This window comes from Ambystoma mexicanum, chromosome 2p (assembly GCF_040938575.1).
Source record: "Ambystoma mexicanum isolate Mex_15411 chromosome 2p, UKY_AmexF1_1, whole genome shotgun sequence".
In the NCBI taxonomy this organism is placed as follows: Eukaryota; Metazoa; Chordata; class Amphibia; order Caudata; family Ambystomatidae; genus Ambystoma; species Ambystoma mexicanum.
In genome coordinates this window covers 124719072-124740791 of record NC_090923.1, presented here as the reverse complement: position 1 = coordinate 124740791, position 21720 = coordinate 124719072, and the positions used below count along the sequence as shown (strand labels likewise).

The following is a 21720-nucleotide window of genomic DNA, read 5'->3' as shown; positions in this document are numbered from 1 at the left end:
AGGACGAACCCTAAGGACAAACCTGTCCTTATGGAACAGTGTGAAAGGTTGCTTGGTGGATAGTGCCTGCAACTCACTCACTCTGCGAGTGGAAGTAACCGCAACTAAAAATACAGTCATAAAGGATAACAGTCTCAATGGACAAGAGTGTAATGGCTCAAACTGAGCTCCCATCAGGAACTTTAAAACTAAGATCCAATCCCAACCGGGCACCTGGAAAGGTGAGGGAGGAAACACATTAGTTAGCCCTTTCAGAACCTGAGAAATCAAAGGAATCTTAAAATAAAAACACTCCTCAGACGAGTGCTTAAATATGGACAGCACCGCCAGGTAACCCTTAACGGTACCCACTTGGAGGCCTTTGTGGGCTAAAGAAAGCAAAAAAGACAGAACCAGAAAGATTGAACACTGAAAAGGATCCACATTCTCTACCCTGCACCAGTCGCAGAACTTTCTCCACTGGCAACGGTACAGGGATTTTGTTGCTGGCCTTCTGGACGAAAGCAACACCTCCATCACGCCTTCAGGGAGGTCCCAATCCTGTTACCTCAGCCTTTCAGATGCCAAGCATGAAGGCTGAGAGACTTGACCTCTGGATGGAGAACACGACCCCCCCTCCCGTGAGAGCAGATCCTCTCGGTAGGGAGGACGGCGTGGAGGGCAGACGGACATATAGAGAAAGTCCGGGTACCACGCTCTCCTGGCCCACGCTGGAGCAATGAGGATCATTCGGGAACCGAACCTCTAACCTCTGTAACACTTACGGAATGACGGGGACGGGAGGAAGCGCATACAGCAGTGGAAAGGATCACTCCACTACGATCGCGTCCCCTAAGGCTCCTCTTGAAGGGAATTCCCGCGAGCAGAATCTTTCGCCCTTCCGGTTGACACTGGTGGCGAAGAGATCCACTTGTGGGATCCCCCAAAGGGCAACGATGGCCAAAGGAACTTCCTGAGCCAGCACCCACTCGTGAGAGACCGTGCTCTGCCGCCTCGTTTTCGTCTCCGGCCAGATGAACTGCCGAGATCGAAATTTCCCGCTGGATGGCCCAGAACTAGAGCTGCATCGCCTCTCTGCACAGAGGGAGAGACCCTGCCCCCCCCTTTTTGTTGAGGTAGTGCATGGCCACTGTATTGTCTGTCAGAATCAGGACATGCTTCCCCCGCACAGACGGCAGAAAAGCCTTCAGGCCTAGCCTGATGGCCCTCAGCTCCAACAGATTGATATGGAGTCTGGACTCCGACAGAGACCAACGATCGCTGACTTAACTCGTTGGCATGAGCTCCCCATCCCATGAGGGATGCGTCCGTCACGATCGTCACCTCCGACCAGGGTTGCCAAAATGGAGCCCCCTTCATCAGATTGCCTTCGACAGCCCACCACAGAAGATCCTGGGCGACCGAGGGCAGCACCTGAACTGGATCCGACATCCTGCCGGAGGGCTGCAACCACTGCATCTTGAGAGCCCACTGCAGAGATCTCATCCGCAGCCTGGCCTCTGGCAACAGTAGAATTCAGGATGCCATGAGGCCAAGCAACCTCAAGAACTCGAACGCCGGGAAACTCTAGGCATGTTGAAACTTGTCCACCAGCTGCAGAATGTGATGAGTTCTCACCTGGGGAGGCGAACACTCCCCAGGGATGTGTTGAGCACTGCTCCGATGTACTGGAGACGCTGTGTAGGTATCAAGTGGGACTTCTTTAAGTTGAGGGAGAAGCCCAGCCTGTGAAGGGAGTGGCAGGTGACTGACAGATTATCCATAACTTGCTCGGGAGAGCGCACCCTGATTAACCAATCGTCCAGGTAGGGGTAGACGTGAATCCCCCTTTCCTGAGATACGCTGCCACCGCCACCATTAGCTTGGTGAAGACCCTCGGGGCGGAGGGCAATCAGAACGGCAGAACCCTAAACTGAAAACGCGAGTCGCCAACTGTGAACCTCAGGTACTTCCTGTGCTTGGGATGAATCGGCACATGAAAGTAAGCATCCTTGAGGTCGAGAGACACCAACCAGTCCTGAAGTTGAAGGGCCTGGAGGACTTGAGAAAGAGTAACCATCTTCAACTTGTCCTTCCTGGGGAGTTTGTTCAAACCACGCAAGTCCATGATGGGTTTCAATCCCCCGTCTTTTTTCGGGATAAAAAAATATGGAGAATACCATCCCTTTTCCTCTCCGCTACAGGCACCAGTTCTATGGTGCCTTTCTCCAGCAGGGATTTGATTTCCTGCGCAAGGAGCAGATCCGGAATCTTCAAAGAGAGCTTCCCCGGTGGTTTGTCATGAGGCCTCTGCCGGAAAGGAAGACAGTAGCCGTGGGCTATGATCTCCAGAACCCAAACATCTGAAGTAATGGCATGCCATTCTACAAGATTCTGCGCCAGCCTTCTCCCAACCGGCAAACCATGGGACATGGCCTCATGACTGAGCTGAAGCGGCTGCGGCAGTGCATGAGGGCAAAGAGGCAACTGCCGAGCGGCTTTGGCACCTCGAGTACCTTGTTTTACACCTTTGGTACTTCTACGTTGGCCCCTTTGACTGACAGCTCCCCTCGATCTACCAAAGGAAGAGTGGTATTGAAAGGAACCTCCCCTCCATTGCTGTGCCCTAGGACGAAAAGGCGGAGGTTGACGTACTGCAGTGCTCAACGACTTAGAAGCAGCTTTGGAGGTCTGCAACATCTCAAGACTCTCGTCAGCGGGAGACGTTGTGACGTCTTTTTACCGCCAAAAAGATGGACACCATCAAAGGGCATGTTGAGAAGCTGGGAATGTACATCAGGAGCAAACCCCGACTTCTGCAACCACGTAAACCTACGCATCACGGTGCTCTCCGCCATGGACCGGCTGACACAGTCTGCCACATCCAGACCCGACTGAACGGACTCACACATGGCATCCTTGCCATCCTGAACAAGGGCAAGAAAACCATCCCATTCCTCCCCTTCAAGAATATGTTCAGCCGCCAAAGATACACAATTCCACAGAGTGTGAGTGAATCTTGCGAAGGCACACACGGAGTTGGCTGCCTTTAAAGCCATACCCCCAGATGAAAACACTTTCGTCGTCCAACTGTCAAAGCGCTCGTCGTCCCTATCCGGAGGGATGGTAGGGCACCAGCCTGCTTTGCTGGGCCCGTAGCCGCCTGCACCACCAAACTCTACGGAGTGGGGTGCGTAGACAAGTAGCAGGGGTCACCACTGGCTGGACGGTATTTTTTCGGTAGCGACATATTCACTGCTGGTAGTCACTGCGGAGCAGTCCAAGCCGCCGCCACCCTTCTTTGTAAGGCCATATGAAATGGCGGCACCGGGTCAGTGGGTGGACCTTGGTCCAAAATATCTGTCAGGTCATCCTGCAGAAAATCCACAGGTGAAGCAGACCACCCCAAGTACTCTGTCACCCTCGACATGAGACGCCTGTACGATGACTCGGCGTGTGTAACAGGCTCAGGCCTGCCCAACTCAACCTCCGGAGAGGTGTCCAGACCACTGGCGTCATGTAAGGATTGACGCACGTCTTCCATCTGGCTATGACCCGATAACAGGTCATCAGGAACCTCAGGAGGAACAAACTCCTCCATATCTGACCCTTCATCCACCTCTGAGATGTAATCCAAAGGCTGGAATAAATCCCTGGATGAGGGTACAGAAAAAGGCTCAAACACAGGCCTCACTGATTTACTCGGGGCCTTCCTCCGAGTATCCACCGGCCTCTGGGGGACCTCCGACAAAGCTTCCTCAAAAGGCATCGACGGAATCGGCATTGAAGACTTAGACAACAGCTTCGAGGCCGGAGCCCCGAGCGTGTCCTTCGACGGCCTCGGCGCTGATGGCTTCCTCGGAGGCGGAGCCTCGAGAGAGAGTCCCTCGACGGACATGGCGCTGACGGCATCGATACCTTCTTAGAAGGTCTCACAGGCTCCAACGGTCTCGAAGGACCAGGACCTGGCACAGCTTGTGCGATCAACCTTTTCCGATCGGGACCTCGACGGCTCCCGATGATCGCGCCGACCACCTGAGCCCGAAGGCGTGCGAGCGGAGCCCTAGCGCGTTCCTTGCCGGCTTCTCTCGAAGGCGCGGATGGAACGGAGCTGTGCGATTCGAAAATCGCCATCATCTCCTTGCGAAATGCGTCCCATTGCACCAGAGATTAATGCTTGTTGAGACAAGCTGCCAGCCATCTGGCGGAGTCCTCGGAAGAGGACGGGGAAGGAGACCGGCAACGGCACTTCCGCGAATGCCTAGAAGAGACAGAGGAATGGCAGGAACCACTCCTGGACCGAGACCCCCTGGACATACGCTGACGCAGAGAGTCGCCCCTCGAATCATTGTATAAAAGCCCAGCGGACCTACAGACAGTTTCTTCTGCCACTCCCGCAAGGCCTTCGACGTCAAAGACTGGCATTCATCGCAGTCATCAGTGGCATGGCTCTCGCCGAGGCACCACAAGCAGACGTTGTGCGGGTCCGTAAGCAACATCTTGGAACCATAGTCCCGGCACTTCTTGAAGCCCGACCTTGGGGTACAAGACGACGAAGACATACTTCACAATTAACCAAGTACGAAGAACCGAATCAACAGGAGAAGAACCGAGGCGCGCCGAGATTCCGAAGCGAACACATTCGTGAAAAAAAACGCAACCGGGCTACGGGTGTCGTGCGTCCTACATATAACATCCGGTGACGCCGGCGCTCGACGGAGGCCCTCGAGGGACAGCATATCGACGTCATCGACGCAGGAGCTGAAAATATTTCCAAAGCAGCACAGCTGTGGTGATTACTGTCACAGATGTGGAATACGTCGGAGGAAACAATCCCCTCGAAACATACTTTGCTTAGAAGAATGTATGGCATTCCTTCTTTCTCACATTTTAATGCAAATTAATTTTCGAATAATGCTGACCTTTTTTTGCAGAATTTGCAACAACGCCTGCATGTGCGATTTTCGGTTGCCCTTCTAAGACCCATGAGAAATCTGAAGGCACTACAATGCATGTATTCCCAAAGACTATAGATCGAATAAGAGAATGGGTCAGATGGAACACGTTACTTACCTGTAACTGTTGTTCTCGAGCATGGGTCTGGCATGGATTCAAATGCTCATGAATATTCTCTGACATCAGGCTGGGAATCCTTGGTAAAGAAAAAATCAGTTTCAGTTTGGTTACTGGTAGAAAGACAGTTCAGAAACGAATCACTGGTCTCTGGATCATACTGCCCCCAGCCAATGACTGTCCTCTACCTAAGCCCCTCCTCTGGCAGCCATCTTCAGATTTGGTAGCACGTAAAGTGTCGTAGGAACAAGAGAAGAGCCGCAGAGAGGTTCGAGGGAGGGTTTGCTTGTGAATCCATGCCAGACCCATGCTGGAGAATAATAGTTACAGGTAAGTAACTTGTTCCTTCTCCAGCATAGGGTCTGGCATGGATTCACATGCTCATGAATACATAGCAGTTCACACATGCACAACCACCGGAGGTGGCAAGGCTCAACATTAAGCATTTCAATAACTCAACATTAAGCATCTCTTACCTCCTCACCAGGCCCACCTTCAGACGAACAGGTTGCGCAGCACTGCCTGGCCGACTCTGGACTCCTCCCTGGAATCCCAGTCAACGCAGTAGAATCTTGTGAAGATGTGTGTCGACCTCCACGTAGCATCCCTGCAGATGTCCAGCAGGGGCACACCTGACAGGAATGCTGTAGTAGCAGCGATCGCTCTGGTTGAATGGGCTCTCGGACGACCGCGCAACAGTTGGTTAGCCAACCAGTGACAGTGCATGATGCAGCCGCAGAGCCATCTGGAAATGGAAGCCTTCAAGTGGGCCTTCCCTTGGTTCACAGGTCCAAAGTTCACAAACAGCTGTGATGTCTTCCGAAAACTCTTTGTGCGGTCCATGTAGAACTTCAGTGCTCTAGCTACATCCAGCGAGTGCAAAGTCCTCTCAGCCGGCGACGAAGGCGACGGGAAGAAAACAGGAAACACCAAGGGCTCGTTGAGATGGAAGTCCGACGGCACATTGGGCATGAAGGAGGGGAACGTCCTCAGCACTACCCTTGTGTGGAATCTCAGGTATGGAGGTTCACAGGAGAGGGCCTGGATCCCTCCCACTCCTCGTGCGGAGGCGATGGCCACAAGAAACGCTGTCTTCCACGAAAGGAACTTCAGCGGTGCCAAATGCAAGGGCCCGAATGGGGGACCCATGACCCTAATCAGCACAATGTTGAGTTCCCACGCTGTGGCCGGGGCCTTCACCTGCGGGAATGAGCGGAACAGTGCTTTTATGAACTCCTTCACCAGGCGGTGAGACCACAGTGACGACCGCCCCGGAGTTCTGGAGTAGCGGGAAATAGCCGCCAGATGGAACTTGATGCAGGCATGTGCCATCCCCGCCTTGGCCAGGGACAGCAAGTACGGCAGCACTTGAGGGGCCGTAATCCGTAGAGAGTTGATCTTCTTTGCACGGCACGAGACAGAGAACCTGTTCCATTTATGTCCATTGCACTTAAGAGTCGAGGACACACTGGCCTTTGCAAGGACCTCCTTGCAGTCTGCCGGGATATCGTAGCCTCCGAAATCCAACGCTGCAGGAGCCAGGCCTGCAGGTTCAGTGATCCTGGGTCGTGATGTAGGATGGCGCCTCCTTCCCTGGCGAGAAGATCCGCGTCCGTCGGTAGTCTGAGTGGGGGTGGACGCTGTCAAGTCCAGAAGGTCTGGGAACCATACCTGCCTCGGCCACGCCAGTGCGACGAGGATCATCCTGCACTGGGACCGTCTGAGTTGACTGATGAGTCGCAGAAGCAACGGCAATGGAGGGAACGCATACAGGAACAGGCCGTCCCAGGGGAAGGAGAATGCGTCGCCCATGGTCCCCAGCTGGGGAAACCTGCTAGTGAATCTCTGGCACTTGGTGTTCGTCGCTGTCGCAAAGAGATGTATCTGGGGATTGCCCCATCGTCGGAATAGTAGATCCACTTGATCCTGCCGGAGTTCCCACTCATGGCACGTGCGCAGCTCCCTGATGACTGAGTCGGCGACGGTTTTCTTTACTCCTGCCTGAACATCCCCTGGACGACGGCCCAGTGCCACAGATCCTGTGCTTCCTTGGATAGGGCTGGGGATCTGGTGCCCCCCTGCATTCGTATGTAGAACTTCGTGGTGGTGTTGTCGGTGAAGATCCGCACCACTTTGCTCTTGAGGGATGGAAGGAAAGACCTGAGGGCCCAGAACACGGCCGGAGCTCCAGGACGTTGATGTGCAGGGACCTCTCCTCAGGGAGCCAAAGGCCTCTTGCGTGGAGATCTCCTGTGTGTGCTCCCCATCCCTCCAGGGAGGCGTCCGTCGTCACCGTTTCCTGGTGCGCTGGGGCCTGGAGGTCCATGCCCGCCCTGAGATGCACGCGGGTGCCCCACCACCGGATCGCCTGACGGAAAGTCTTGCTGAGTGGGATCTCGTCTTCGAAGCTTCCCGCTGCTTGCATCCAACGGGCGCCGAGGAACTCCTGCAGTGGCCGCATCCGCAAACTGCACAGATGCACGAGGTAGATGCATGATGACATCATGGCGAGCAGGGACTTGATGGCCCTCACCCTGGCCACTTCCATGGTCAACAGCCGTTGCACCTTGCCCAGGATGGCCCTTGTCCTTTCCTCCGACGGTGAGGCCAACTGCGCCACTGTGCTGAGCCTGGCTCCCAGTAACAGGGTGTCCTGCGATGGTACTAAGTGGGACTTTGCAAAGTTGATCGAGAATCCCAGTTCTGTGAGCAGGCGGACAGTCTTTGCTGTGTGGTCGACGGCGAGTTCTCTTGACTTTGATCGGATGAGCCAATCATCCAGCTAGGGGTATACGTGGATCCCCTGTATGCGCAGCGCGCTGCCACCAGTGCCAGGCACTTGGTAAAGACCCTTGGAGCCGACTTCAACCCGAAGGGCAGGGCCTTGAACTGGTAGTGCCGCCCTTGGACCACCAAGCGTAGGACCTTTCAATATGCTTTGTGTATGGGGATGTGAAAGTAAGCATCCTCCAAGCCCAGCGACAGTAGGAAATCACCTTCCTCTAGCTTTCCCAGCACGTGCTGAAGGGTAACCATCGGAACTCATGGGCTTTTATGTATTTGTTGAGGCGCCGAAGGTCCAGGATGGGCCGCCAGCCGCTGATCTTCTTTCAGATGAGGAAGTACCGAAAGTATACTCCGGAGCCCCAGAGCCTCTTTGGGACGAGTTCTATCGCGCCCTTTCTCAGCATGGCTCATACTTCCAGAAGCAGCTGTGGAACGTGGTTTTCTTTCCTGGCCACAGGTGGGAAATGGGGGCACCTTCTTTGGAACTCCAGAGTGTGCCCGTGGGCCAGGGCATCCAGCACCCAACAGTCGGTGGAGACTGACTCCCACACACCGAAGAAGTTCGCCAGCCGGCCTCCCACCAGGGTGCTTAGGTGGGGGCCCGACATCACGGCCTGTTCAGTCCTGTTTAGCCAAGGCCTTGCCACCCTGGGCTCCTTGTCGGCGACGGTATCCACCGGCCTTGCTGCGGCCTCTGTAAGCTTCCTGCGACAAGGAACCGGCAGCTTGGCGGTACGACGAACTGCTGCTGAATCCTTTGGAGGCACCCTGAGATTTGCCTCTGGAGGTCTGAAAGGACGGCCATCAATAAAGAGTGCCTAGGGCACGGGCCGTGTCAGTGTCCGCTTTGATGGCCTGTAGCGACTCGTCCACCGCTAGGTTGTTTCCGTCGAAGGGCATGTCCAGTACCCTGGTCTGCACATCGGATGGAAGTCGGTGGCCCTGAGCCAACCGCGCCAGCGCAGGCAAACGTTGTTGCCCATCTGACGAAAACCAGTATCGGCGATGTCCGTAGCTACAGTGATGGCGTGATCTGATGCCACCTCGCCTTCTTGCAGGATTTCCGGGGCCTCCGCCCTCTTGTCGTCTGGGAGGAAGTCCAGGATAGGGAAGATCTTGAACCACAGCTCCCTATCATAGCGGGCCATGATCACGAGGGCGTTGGCCACCTTAATGGTAGTCATTGCCGACGAGATGACTTGACGTTCCATGGCGTCTAGCTTCTTTCCCTCGCTGTCCGGCGGTTAAGAAGATGACACCATCCCCCCTGCCGCTTTCTTCTTGGCTGCCACGGACACTATGGAATCCAGGGTAGGCTGCGCCCTGAGGCACATAGGAGCCGAATCCAGGACCCGGTACTTCTTCTCGTACCGGTCTCTCTTTTCAGGGGCCGTGGGATGGTTCTTCAGACCCCCGTCTCATATGTCGTCCAACAGCTGGACCGAAAGTACGGTTTTCCTCTTGGCTTCCCGTCGTTGGTAAAGAAATCCCTCTTTCTTTTGTTCCTCGGGGCACAGCTGGAAAAGCTCCGAGGCCCTGGCGATCATGGCGTGAAATGAGCCAATTTCGTCAGAGGGGTGAAGCTCGGGCGGGAGGTGACAGGAGAGTCATTCCGTCATCGCCACTGTCGTCAGTCCCTGTCGTCGCCTTCTCTGTCCCCGTCTCTGTCTCGTCCCTCGGAGGTGGGGATGGGGGTGAAGGCTGGAAGGGAGGGGGGAGGATGGACTCGGCTCCGCTTGCTCGGTGGGCTCCCCGATGGTCCAGGCGCTGCTGGATCGTCCGCTGGGGGTAAGGGCAACCTTGTCCTTATCTCCATAGAGAGGGCCTGCAAAGCCATCAAGATTGCTCCTGAATTGTCCTGCGGCGTAGGCATCGGTTGCGACAGGAGCATGGCTGGGGCGTGGGGTCCTCTGTTTCCTCCACGGCCAGCGGCTCCTCGTCGGCTACACCATTGCTCTCTACATCCACCTCGTTGGGATCCTTCTCATAGGCCCTGACCTTCTCGAACTTCTTGTCCTGGATAGCTTTGACGCCAGCCAGCTCATCCTTGGAGGTGGTATCTGTGTCCGTTAGGGCTACCGTGCCCCCCCTCTTTCTCATCCCGGGGTTTCACAGGGTCTTTTCAATAGGCTGGAAAGAAGTTTCCCTCCAGGGTGGCAGGGAACCTCTAGGCCCGGAAGTTGTCTCCACTGGGGTAGCCACCGCAGGCTTCGCCAGGGCCGCCACGACTCCTTCAATCGAGGCCTTTGTCAGGTGAATCAGGGATTCATGACCTTGGACGCGTCTGAGGCCTTCACCTTAGGGGGAGGGTCATCGCCTCCCCCCTTTGGTTTTCTCCGTTGGGATCGACCGGGGCTTCTCCCGAAGCTTACCCGGGTTCTTCTCCGACTTCCTTTTCAATGAGCCAGAGTGTTGGCTTGTGGATGATGGGGTCAGTGACATCGCGCCCTGCCTGGCAGCCGAGGAGCCCAAACCAACAGCGCTCTCAGTGCCCACTGACTCTCAGTGCTTCACCTTTGGTTGGGCCCATGTCGCCGGAGCACCCTCAAAGGTCTTAGAAGACAGCTTGGACTACTACTTCTCACCTGCTGCTGGGCTCTTTGCCTCCAGCCAGTCAGTAGAGACACCGGGAATGCCTGTCCTCCTTAAAGACATTTTGCAGTCCACATCCTGGGCACTTCCTTAAAGTTTGGATCCAGTAGGTTTCGAATCTCCTTTGTCCTGGGCCATGTGCCGATCGGGGTAGGCCTCAAAGGTCTTCCGGAATCCTCCAAGAAGTGTAATTCGATGAAAATCCGCCCTTGAGGGGCATAAAAATTTCCGAAACGGGTCCCCTTTGATCGGAAGAAAAATCGGTGGAGCTTGAGGCTCGAATTGACCGAAAAAATAAGAGTAAACTCTTCCAAAAAAAAAGCAATACGCAGTAAAAGCTTGAGAGCCACAGCACAAGGACTCCCAACACTTGAATCTGCGGTAAAAATCTGATGATGGCTGCCAGAGGAGGGGCTTAGGTAGAGGGCAGTCATTGGCTGGGGCCAGTATGACCCAGAGACCAGTGATTGGTTACTAGTAGAAAGACAGTTCAGAAACGAAACTGAAACAGATTTTTTCTTTATTTCTTTACCGAGGATTCCCAGCCTGATGACTGGGAATATTCATGAGCATGTGAATCCATGACAGACCCCATGCTGGAGAAATTGCGGATATGCGCCGGCAGAGCTTGAAAGTAGCATCAAACAAGTCTTGCAGGGCAAGAGGGGTGATCGATTCCGCATCTGCAGCCTGCACTTTACCCCGAATATGTGCGACCCATCCATGTACACAAAGAAGAATTAACTCAGAACGACTCAAAAATTGCTCCCAAATGCAATTCCAACTCTTTCGTTCACATGCCACCTCAGGTGAGTCACGGTTCCGGATTTAGCTGTAGCCATTGCGGTCATGAACAGGTAACTAAATGGACGGATTGGTGTTTTAGGTGTAAATGTCCCTTATAATACTTTTCATATTTACATGATTGTATTGCTTTTTAAATAAAGACCATTTTGCTAAACATCTGACCTTGGTTTTAGAAGCCTCATGCAAAATTGATTTATGGGCACAGATAACTATGCTATAGGGTCCTTTGAAATAAACATGTTTTCGTAATCTGTCTCCTTACATGCCAATTTTTAAGATTAGCATTTCTAAATAAACTAATATATTCCCTTTACAACTCCATGACTATACACTGAATACGAAGGAGCAAGATTCAACATCCATGCCTTGCCTGGAGTCAACAACCACTTCGAGCGCGTATCAGGTACTCTTACTTAGCTATTCAGTTACGGAATTGTTTTATACATGGAATTTGAGATAATCTGATCATATTTACGTATCATGTCATTCGTATACACAATGTTTCATTAGTGGATTGCTATTGATATGTACCAATGTCTGCGTCATAATGTGTGTGTTCATCCATACTAATACAAGTACTGTGTTTCAGGGAGATGCTGAAGCTTCGACTACAATTACATCATCCAGTGTAGTTGATCCAGAGACAGATGAACAAGTTACTTACCTTATCTGGTAAGGTTCTTTTGATGGGATGTTCCTCTAACGTATTCCACATCTATGACAGGTAATGACCGCAGCTCTGCAGTAGCCAAAAGAAACATCCTCAAGAAATGGAAGTCCAAAAACACCCCGACGCACCAAGGTTGGCTACGAGAACACAAGAATGCGAAGAATCCTATGTCCGAGGAGTCCAGTCCACCTCAAGACCGAAAGATATATAGGCTCCAATCAGATCTTACTTGGAGGCAGAGGAAGACAAGACAATATCCATATGAACTGAAACTCACCCTGTGTATTTGTGTCTTGTACACAAATACACCCTTCCCTAGCCCTCCCTATGCCCCAAAGGTTGCATTAAATGTCTAATTATATAACTACATCATTCATATATGCTGTACTGCTGTACATGTCCTCCCTGCAATTCTAACGTGCCAGTATTAAATAAAGTTATTATTTTTTTTACTTTGAGTAAACTAGCCATCAATCAGGTAAAATTCCAAATGTATATTTTGACTAAATGACGTACACGATGTAAGAGTTTATCTGCGTAAGCCATGTGTGAAAACAAATAATTTGATTCCTAATCCAAGTGACTTATTTTAAATGGATACTCTTTTCTAGGGATGTATAGATGTATACAAGATCCGGATATAGAAGAGGAGGCACGTGGATCTGAGTCGGTGGAGCAGCTTGCTGTTGCTGGTAATTTATAAACAACTTCAATTTCTAAACAGTGTTTTGTGCTAGGGCCTTCATAATAAGGATTTTTTTAATGTAAATTGACCAATACTGTATGTTGGATTTACATTGGACATCTTTTTCCAATGTTCTAGTTACCCAATGGTGTATGGACTGTGCAGACACAGACAGCGACACAAATGAGAGATGCTGCTTGCCAAACTGATTACACCATAGAGCAACTATTAATTGAGGCACAGCGTGTTCAGACTCGAGATGCATTTGCCCAATGGCCAGAAAATGAATCTAATGTGAAGCCAGGAAAGTGTTTTTAGACCATTGCTACAATGCGACTGCTCCACCAGATGAAGATGAAACAATGTATTGAAGATGCTTTTGAATTAGTCGCAGACCACTTGACACAATCGGCACCCGCCAAAAAAGGGTCACCCAAAAATCAATCAACATTGATGATTTCTCCGATTCACGTTCAAGTAACAGATGCTGAAATGACAGAGACTGAAGCATCAATACAATTGACTGAGGAATTAGAGAAAGATCTCGACTACAGTATGTCCAGTTTGGCTGATATGTCAACCACAGTTCAGTCAGAAACAACATTAATGCAGGATGACAGTCTAATAAAGGAGGCCAAATACATAGTATTCAACAGCAGCTTGATGTAGATTATAAAGATGCTGAAATGTGTGCATTCAGTGAGAGGGGAAATATGTGGGAAGCCATTGGTGAATGTGACTCGTGTATCACAAGGCAGTAACCTCAAAATATATGCCACCTGTGAAATGTTCCATGTAAAATGTTCATGGTCTGCTCAACCGATGCTGGGGAAACTGCCAGCTGGCAATCTACTGTGTTTTGTTTGTTTGTTTATTTATTTATAGGGCGCTCCATACCCAGGGGCAGCAGGGCGCAAACAGAACTAATATGCGAGGCTTACAATGTTACAGAGATATACAGTTGTGACAAGTAGTAGATACATACAATTAAAAAAATGTTTTTTAAAAAATGTACAGACATGTAAAATATACAAAATCCTCAGCCATGAAAAATATCAATGTCTATACAGCGGTGTAAAATATACAGTTATGTACGGGGGTTGTTGGAATTCAAATGATGGATGAGATTCCTTCTAAAGTGTAAATAGGGTTGATCTGCTCTCAAGTTATGTGGCAAGGAGTTCCAGAGTGTGACAGCTTTCACCGGGAAGCTGTTAACTCCAATGGTGGAGAGTTTAAATCTAGGAATTATCAGACAGTTGGAGTTAATAGTTATAGTTTGTCTAATGGATGACTTTCTCTTTAATTTACCCATCATGTAACTGGGGGCAGCATTGTTGAGGGCTTTATGGGTTAGGGAGGCCATCTTCAATTTGATTTTGTTGTCAGTGGAGAGCCATTTATGTTGGCGTCTAGTAGTGGAGATGTGCTCTCTTTTATTTATGCCGAGGGCATCTCTCAGCGCATTATTTTGTAGGATTTGAAGCCTTTGGGTAATAGATTTGTTAGCACCACTATATAGGGCATTACAATAATCAAGTCTGGAGAGTATGAGGGCTCCCGCCAGGATCATGCAGCTATCATTGGATAGGAATGGTCTGCCTGCTCTTATTAATTTACAGGTATACGCAGTGGTGGATGCTAGTGAATTGACCTGTTTAGTGAATGACATAGTGGCATCCAGGTAAAAGCCAAGAGTTTTTACCTCTCTTGTTACTTTGGTAATGTTACCGTCTATGTTGAACTCGGCGTATTCAAGGCCTAATTTGTTAATATTGGCGTGAGTGCATCAGCTTTTCTTTTCAATGGCCCTAGTTTCATTAGGTTGTCCACTTCTTGTCAATTTGTAGAACTCCATTTCATTTCTAAAACGCAGTACTACAAATATCAACGTCAGCATCTATTCCCTGCTATTAGTGAAGCTTGGAAAATTGAACAATTGTCTATTCAAAGTACATTCTCCAAAAAACGGTTCGGGCTAGCTGGCGATGGACAGTGTGACAGCCCTGTATTTTTGGCAAAGCACTGCACATACCACTTTCAGGACATGGAAAGTAAAAAAATTGTGAGTTTGGTGGTCGTGCAGGTATCCGAATGTACATCCTCAGCGGCCATCGAGAAACTTGGTTTTATGAATTCACTGGAAGATCTACAATCGTGGAGAATGCAAATCGACCTCACAGCTACGGATAGACACATTTCAGTAGCCAAGACAATGAGAGAGCAGTTTCCAAATATTCACCATCAAGTTGATTGATGTATGGCACGTTGCCAAATCCATCAATAAATAAATCTCAGCTGCAGGGAAAAAAAAAAGGTTCTGAAAGTATTTCACAGTGGTCCCAGTCTTTCAGCAACCATCTTTGGTGGAGCTCCAAAACCTGTCATGGGTCTGTGGAAATTCTACTAGAAAAATGGCAGTCACTAATGCACCACCGTGATTTTTGTGAGTGATCAAAACTATTTGAACAGTTTATTTGACACGTGTTTTTCTGCATGAGACCTGAAATAAATATTGGAGATGCTATTGTGCAAGGGTTTCTTTGAGTTTTAGTTAACACATAACAGCGAATTTGGTTCAACATCTTTGTATCAAAGCTTTGTTTTTTGTGCCATGGAGTAAGGTGGCGTGCCGTGTGATTTTGTGCAAACATTACGTTTTCTATTTCTTAATAAGTATATTTCTTGATACACACCAGTCTGATTCCTGGCTTATCTACTGCTAAAGGGTGAGGTACAGAAGTGGTGTTACATGGTTCACGGACAGGGCTAGATTGAATTATATCCAAAGGTATATTGGTATGTCATTTTGATTGGGGGAAGGGGTGAAAAAAACTCTCTACAATTCCTTACTGCCCCATAAATATCTCCTACATAAGATATCTGCGTGGGTCAGCAGTGCTGAGAGCTGTAGGATTGACACTAGGGCAACAAAGAAATGACACATGAGCCTATACAAATCCTAAAGGATCTTTGTGATTACTGTGCCGAGTTTACTGCCACCCCCACAAATGATGACTTTTTTATTTTGACCCCCTTTTCACCCAATATATATGCCGCTTCATCCATTATATACTATATTCATCCCCCACATATATATGGGGTGAAAAGGGGTTAAAATAAAAAAAATCAACATTTTCCGCCGCCATCGTAAACGCGGCACAGTAATTGTATACTCCCCACCCTAAGCCTACCAAAGCAACTGTTCCTCTACTTCTGGGGGGAGCAGGTATCCCACACCATGCTGACCCTAGTTGGGCCACAAACCCTGTATGCTCTCTTCCTGACACAGGATGTGGTGAAGTGTTCAGGTTTCTATGCTTCATGGTCCCAGTGTCTATTATGATAACATGATAAAAGTGTTAAACTCGAGCACTGTAGCACAAAGGCGGAAATAATCTGTGCTTATGAATAGGTAAAACAGTTTAGCAGGTAGAGTGCTTGCTGCTGAAATCTATGTGTGATAGTCAACTCGCAGGTTTGATGGGCCAACTCAGCCTTTCATCCTTCTGCAAGGATAATGAGTACCTACCCCAGTTGGGTGATATTGTATGTATATATTGTATGTGTAAAGCGCTTAGGCATAAGCGCTATACAAATAATAAATCATTATCAGTAGCAATGACAATTCCATTTGTTTATTTGTAAAGTGCTCCCAGCCCTGGGGAATCTGGGCGCATGAATGAGACAAACATTTCCTTGCAAAACACGGGCAACACCCCATCCCTCAGCCCCTAACAAAGCTTTGAAAAATGCCAATGGGAACCTTCGTTACGATTTGCCCTCCTACAGGTGATCCATGAAACAGGTTTAGCGTGGCAGTACAGCGATCTCCATTCTCGGGCAGGTGGCAGATACCTACGAACTGAGGATGGCCCATAGCGCACGTTCCTACCACACGTAATGGCGCGGCCCATCTGTCAATCTCCATCGCGCATTCTGTGACATCTGTGCTACCAACACTACGCTTGGAAAGAGGGACGAGCCTGCCAGTGTTGGCATTTATTTTCTTCAAACACACATCGCAGAATTAATGACTTTGAGGGAGTTATTTGGCAACACTGAAGATTCCCTTGAAGCACGCGCGTGACTCAAACACCCACCCGTCAGGCAAAACTTCACTGTGTTGATCTTTGCACAACAACTATTCGGAAGAGAGATTTAAGGAAGGGCTTACTTTACACGTTGTTCGGCATTGGTGGCAGCTGTGTGGAACTGGTCAGACGTGAGCTTGTAGATCTCGGCGTTCTGCAAAGGAACAAAACTCAACACGTGAGAATAGGACAACAGGTGCAGTCCTTTCATTCACAAAGCAAATGGAACATTGCTTCAGTACATTTCTGGCTCGCAAATTAAACGACATCGAATTATGATGCAAATCTGGCAAAACCTTGGCTGCATGTTTCATAACGGCAACTCTAACACTATATTATGTATGATACGTCCATCGCATCAGAAATAAATACCCCATACCATCCTTGTGCCCTTGGCACTGGCAGGTCAAGGAACACTATCACAACCTACAGCATGCAGTACACAACGCACCGGCCAAGGGGGCACGAATACCATGTACATGACTGAAACATAGCAGACCTTTGGTCTACAAACCACAACAGCATCCTGGATTTGGAAATAGCACGGATCCAGGTTTCATCATAATCTCTAATTTATTAAAACACCACATGGAATTTCTCTGGTCAATAAAAGTACTTTTTAATCTTCAGCTCTGGTTCTTTTGCACTTTTCCAAATCACATTTCCACTTCCACCATTTTGTCCACAGGTATAGTGATGTGGGTTTGCAATTTGAATAACGCCGTTTTGTGAATTTGTTCCACAGAGATTGTGTGGTGGGTCTGCAATTTCAATCTTGCTGTTCCGTCCCACCACTCTGATTTGTTTCCACAGGGTTTAAGGCGGTGATCTAGCAACCAATATTCCTGCCCTATTCCACCACACTGCACTTGCCTGTAACGCTATATTGAGAGACCACCCTTAACATGGGGAGTCCCCCCACACCTAATTAAGGTTCTACACAACACTTTGGTTATTTTTATTCAGCTAGCCCTGTCTATGACTCCTATAGAGCCGCGTAGATCCCTCCCCCTGTGCCACAATGAGCAAAGATCCAGGCCCGGGTACAGAAAGAACATATTTATTACATAATAGGTTCTTTGAATATTTGCACAAAATGATAACACACGCCACCTTTTCTGTGTCAGAAAACAAATATTCCATACAAACTCACTTGTTCTTTGAATTTTACTGTTGTCTCAGGAATACAAAGGGCAGCATGAGGTGTCAGAGTGGTCCTACAGGGCTCACTTCAAATCCCTTGTACCATCGAAAGTCTCTGACCCATTGCCAAGAGAAAGCTAGGAGGATGGAAACCACGCTTTCTGGTAAGATGAAGCAAATCATGAACTGAGTTAGAAATTCATGAACTATGTTATAGATGGCTCTGTCAACCCGATGGAGGGATGTCAAGGGAAAATCTAAGAAGTAAAAACTGCATCATGATAGTACTGATATTCAGAGTAAAAGGCTGTAGTGAACCCGGCAGAGTGAGGCCCACATTGCAAGAAGGATCCGAGCCCGGGGGAGGGAGAACCAAGCGTGATAGTATTGATATTCAGAATAAAAGGCCATAGTGAACCCAGCAGAGGGAGGCCCACGTTGCAAGAAGTATCTGAGCCCGGCGGAGGGAGATCCAAGGGGCGAAAAGCAATCGCCCAATGTGCAAGATCATCGAAGAAACGTTCTTTTTTTTTTGTTTATCCAGCAGGCCTTCTAAGGCAAGTGACTTTGTAGAAAAGTGTCTTTGGCCCTGAAGGTTCTGGTATTGTTGAATGGAATTGTGAACCTCATGCCGGAGAGGCCCTGGCGTGTGCTGTGCTCAGGAGTTCCGCCTTGTCCCGTGCTTAACACGTGGGGAAGAGAGACACAGCCATACCATCCTGAATTATTTTGGGAACACTTGTGGGGTACATTTACCAGCCATAACTGAAATTCCCTTCATCACAACACCACATTTCAACATTTCACCCAAAAACAGCTATGTTGTGTTCTCCGTGGAACATGTGTGATGAGCTTTGAACACTGTCACCCCAGAGAATGGCTGCATTTGTTTTGCTTCAAATCAAGCACAAGAAAAATGACGTACATTCAAGAAGGCATTGCAATTTGTCCTCCTTTCATTTTAAACACCACAAAGTTTTGGTCCATTAAACACAGCCCTGCTGTGTATTTCATCTGATTGCCATGAAGTGAGGCAACACCTTCCAGAACAGCATTAGTTTCACTGAGAAAGTAAATGCAGAGCAAAGATTCTGTTTCAGTCAACACAGCTGTGATTTCCTTTTGAAATAGACCAGTGCACTCAAATTACGGCAAAGGAAAGCAATAGTGCTGCTCTCTCTCTTGTCCCATGTCAATTTCAAAGAAATGTTTGGCAGTATTTGTATTTATTTCATTTATAGAGCGCACCAGGCCCGAGGACATCCGGGCGCGTATTTTAGTTACAACATGATAAGGCAGACGTGGCAATAAAATTACAGTTTAAATTACAGTTTAAAATTCCAATAACATTTATAAACATATATGCATAATGCAGTTACGGGTGAGCGAAAGGACATAACCTAAGTCCCATGAGTAAAGGCAGGTGGCTAGTGCATGGAAGGTGGTTGGCAAATAGGTGATGGGTCTTGGGTGGTTAGCCACGCTTTAGCCATGTTTTTGAAACTGTGGAAGGACGGTTCAGATCTTAGCAAGTTGGGAAGCGAGTTCCAGAGTTTCGCGACATTACTGGGAAGCTGGCTCCACCAGATCTTTGCAGGTTGAAACGTGGTATAGAGAGTCAGTTAGTCTGAGCAGTTCTGCAAGTTCTGTTAGTGTTGTGAAGGGCGAATCTATTCGCAAAGTAGAGGGGCGCTTGGTTGGATAGGCATTTATGAGTGAGGGCAAGTGTTTTCAGTGTAATTCGTTGAGGGACGGAGAGCCAGCGTAAGTTACGTCTAGTGTCTGAGATGTGTTGGTTCCTAGGGATGTTGAGGGCGGCTCTAATTGAGTTATTTTGGATGATTTGTAACTTGTTTAAGTTACATTTGTTAGTGCCCAGATAGAGAGCCTTACAGTAGTCAATTTTTGACAGCACAAGAGTCCTGGCAAGTGTGACAATTGGCTGGTGATGGGAATGGGCGGCTAGCTGTAATAAGCTTACAGGTGTAAGCCGCTGCAGAGGAAACTGCATTTGTTTGTCTGGCCAAGGATAAAGTAGAGTTAAGGTAGATCCCTAGCGTTTTGGTGTCCTTAGAGGCCTCGATAGTGTTACCATCGATGATGAATGAGTTGAACTCTGGGGCTAGTTTGGAAAGTTTTTGAGGGGAGCTGAGAATGAGGAGCTCTATCTTCTCGTCATTCAGACAGAGTCCATGTTGCGCCATCCAGGCTTGGATGACTAGGTAGATGGCATTCACAGAGAGAGAGTCAGCGACGTAGTCTCCTGAGATTGGGATGAGTATCTGGGTGTCGTCAGCATAATTGGTATATGTGACACCCAGATAGTTCAAAATATCGAATAGAGGTTTTGTGAACATGTTGTACAATGTGGGAGAGACACAAGAACCTTGTGGTACCCCGCAAGTGTCGGGTGCCGGGGATGCTGCTGCTAGTGGAGAGAAGACACATCGATCTGTTGTCCAGTAATGAAGTGATCCAGGCTGTGGCTTTATCAGAAAAATGGGCGGCTAGTTTAAGGTGCCGACACAGAATTTGATGATTGACGAGATCAAAAGCCGCAGAGAGATCGAGAAGAAGTAGTAGAGCAAGTTTGTCCTTGTCTCTTAAATCTTCGATCTGTGTTTTGAGGTCGATAAGGGCAGTTTCAGTTCCGTGACGAGGTCAAAACCCAGATTGCCTTAGACCCAAGAGTTTATTGGATTCAAGATAGTCTTGAATCTGTAGGTATGCAGCTCGGTCAAGGATTTTTAATATGAACGGCACTGTGGTGATGGGCCTGTAATTTGTAGGTATATTGGCATCCAAGGTGTTTTTTTTTTTTAGGAGCAGGATAACCCAGGCAATCCTTCAAATTGTCCGGTACAGTCCCAGTGCTGAATGAAGAATTGATGAAAGTAGTGATGAAAGGAGCTAGCTCGTGGGCCGCTTCCTTGATGATAGTCACTGGACGGAGGTCCCCTTGGCAGTTAGAGGGTTTGAGGCTCTTGATAATATTTTCTACTTCAGTGATAGATAGGGGTGAGAAACTGAACGGAGTCAATGAATCTGGGATAGAGTTGTTTATGGTAGGGAGAGAGTTGGGTTGCAATTTGGATTGAAGGCTAGTCTGTTTATCGTTAATTTTGACTTGGAGAGTGGCTATCTTACCAAGGAGAGCGCTTTGGATATTAGAGCACCAGGTGCTGTCTTTGATGTAAGTGTCAGGTGCAGTGACAGGGGTTTCCAATTCTTTCAGGAGTCTGAAAAGTTCTTTGGTATTGGATTTAGCTTGCTCTATGTGTTTGTTCCAAGTGACTTTTTTCGCCTGGAGTATAGCTTCCTTATAGTTTAAAGTAGCTAGAGTTATACTAGATTTGTTAGCTTCTGTAGGATTACTCTTCCAAAGTGATTCACCAATTTGTTTTTCTTTACGAAGAATTCTTAGTTGGGGTGTAAACCAGGAGTTGAGGTGAGCTCGTGGTTTAGGTTTTCTCAGTTTGGAGGGGGCAATGAGGTCAAGGGTTTTGAGCATAGTATGGCTGAAGGTGTCAACCAAGACAGTAGGGTCTGTGCATAATAGCGCATGTTCATTCAGGACTGGAAGGATGAGGGTGAGGAGTTTGTCGCAGGTTATATCATGCTTATTACGTGTGGGAGTAGCAGGTGCAACGTGTGAAGAGGAGCTGGTGGTTTTGGCGGGGATGTTAAAGGTGATTAAGTGGTGGTCGGACCAGACACAAGGTTGGTTAGCTACCACATTGATTCCGCAGTTAAGGTCAGCTATCCGGTCAAGACTTCTAGCTTTGGAATGTGTAGAGGTGTTGATGTGCTGGGTAAAGACTGCGTTAGTAAGCAGGTTGTCAATCGACAGGGCAGCCGTGTCATTGGGGTCAGTGAGTCCCAGGTTAAAG

General features: G+C 48.8%; 1 protein-coding gene across 3 annotated transcripts in view; it reads right to left on the bottom strand.

The window, feature by feature from the left end:
• Positions 1 to 21720, bottom strand: part of CHCHD6 (coiled-coil-helix-coiled-coil-helix domain containing 6) — a 3402742-nt gene that overhangs the window by 1776288 nt on the left and 1604734 nt on the right. For all 3 annotated transcript variants that reach the window (XM_069643379.1, XM_069643378.1, XM_069643380.1), the window contains one exon: positions 16771 to 16841. In XM_069643379.1, coding sequence (XP_069499480.1) covers positions 16771 to 16841 — 71 coding nt within the window. The remainder of the gene's footprint in view (positions 1 to 16770; positions 16842 to 21720) is intronic.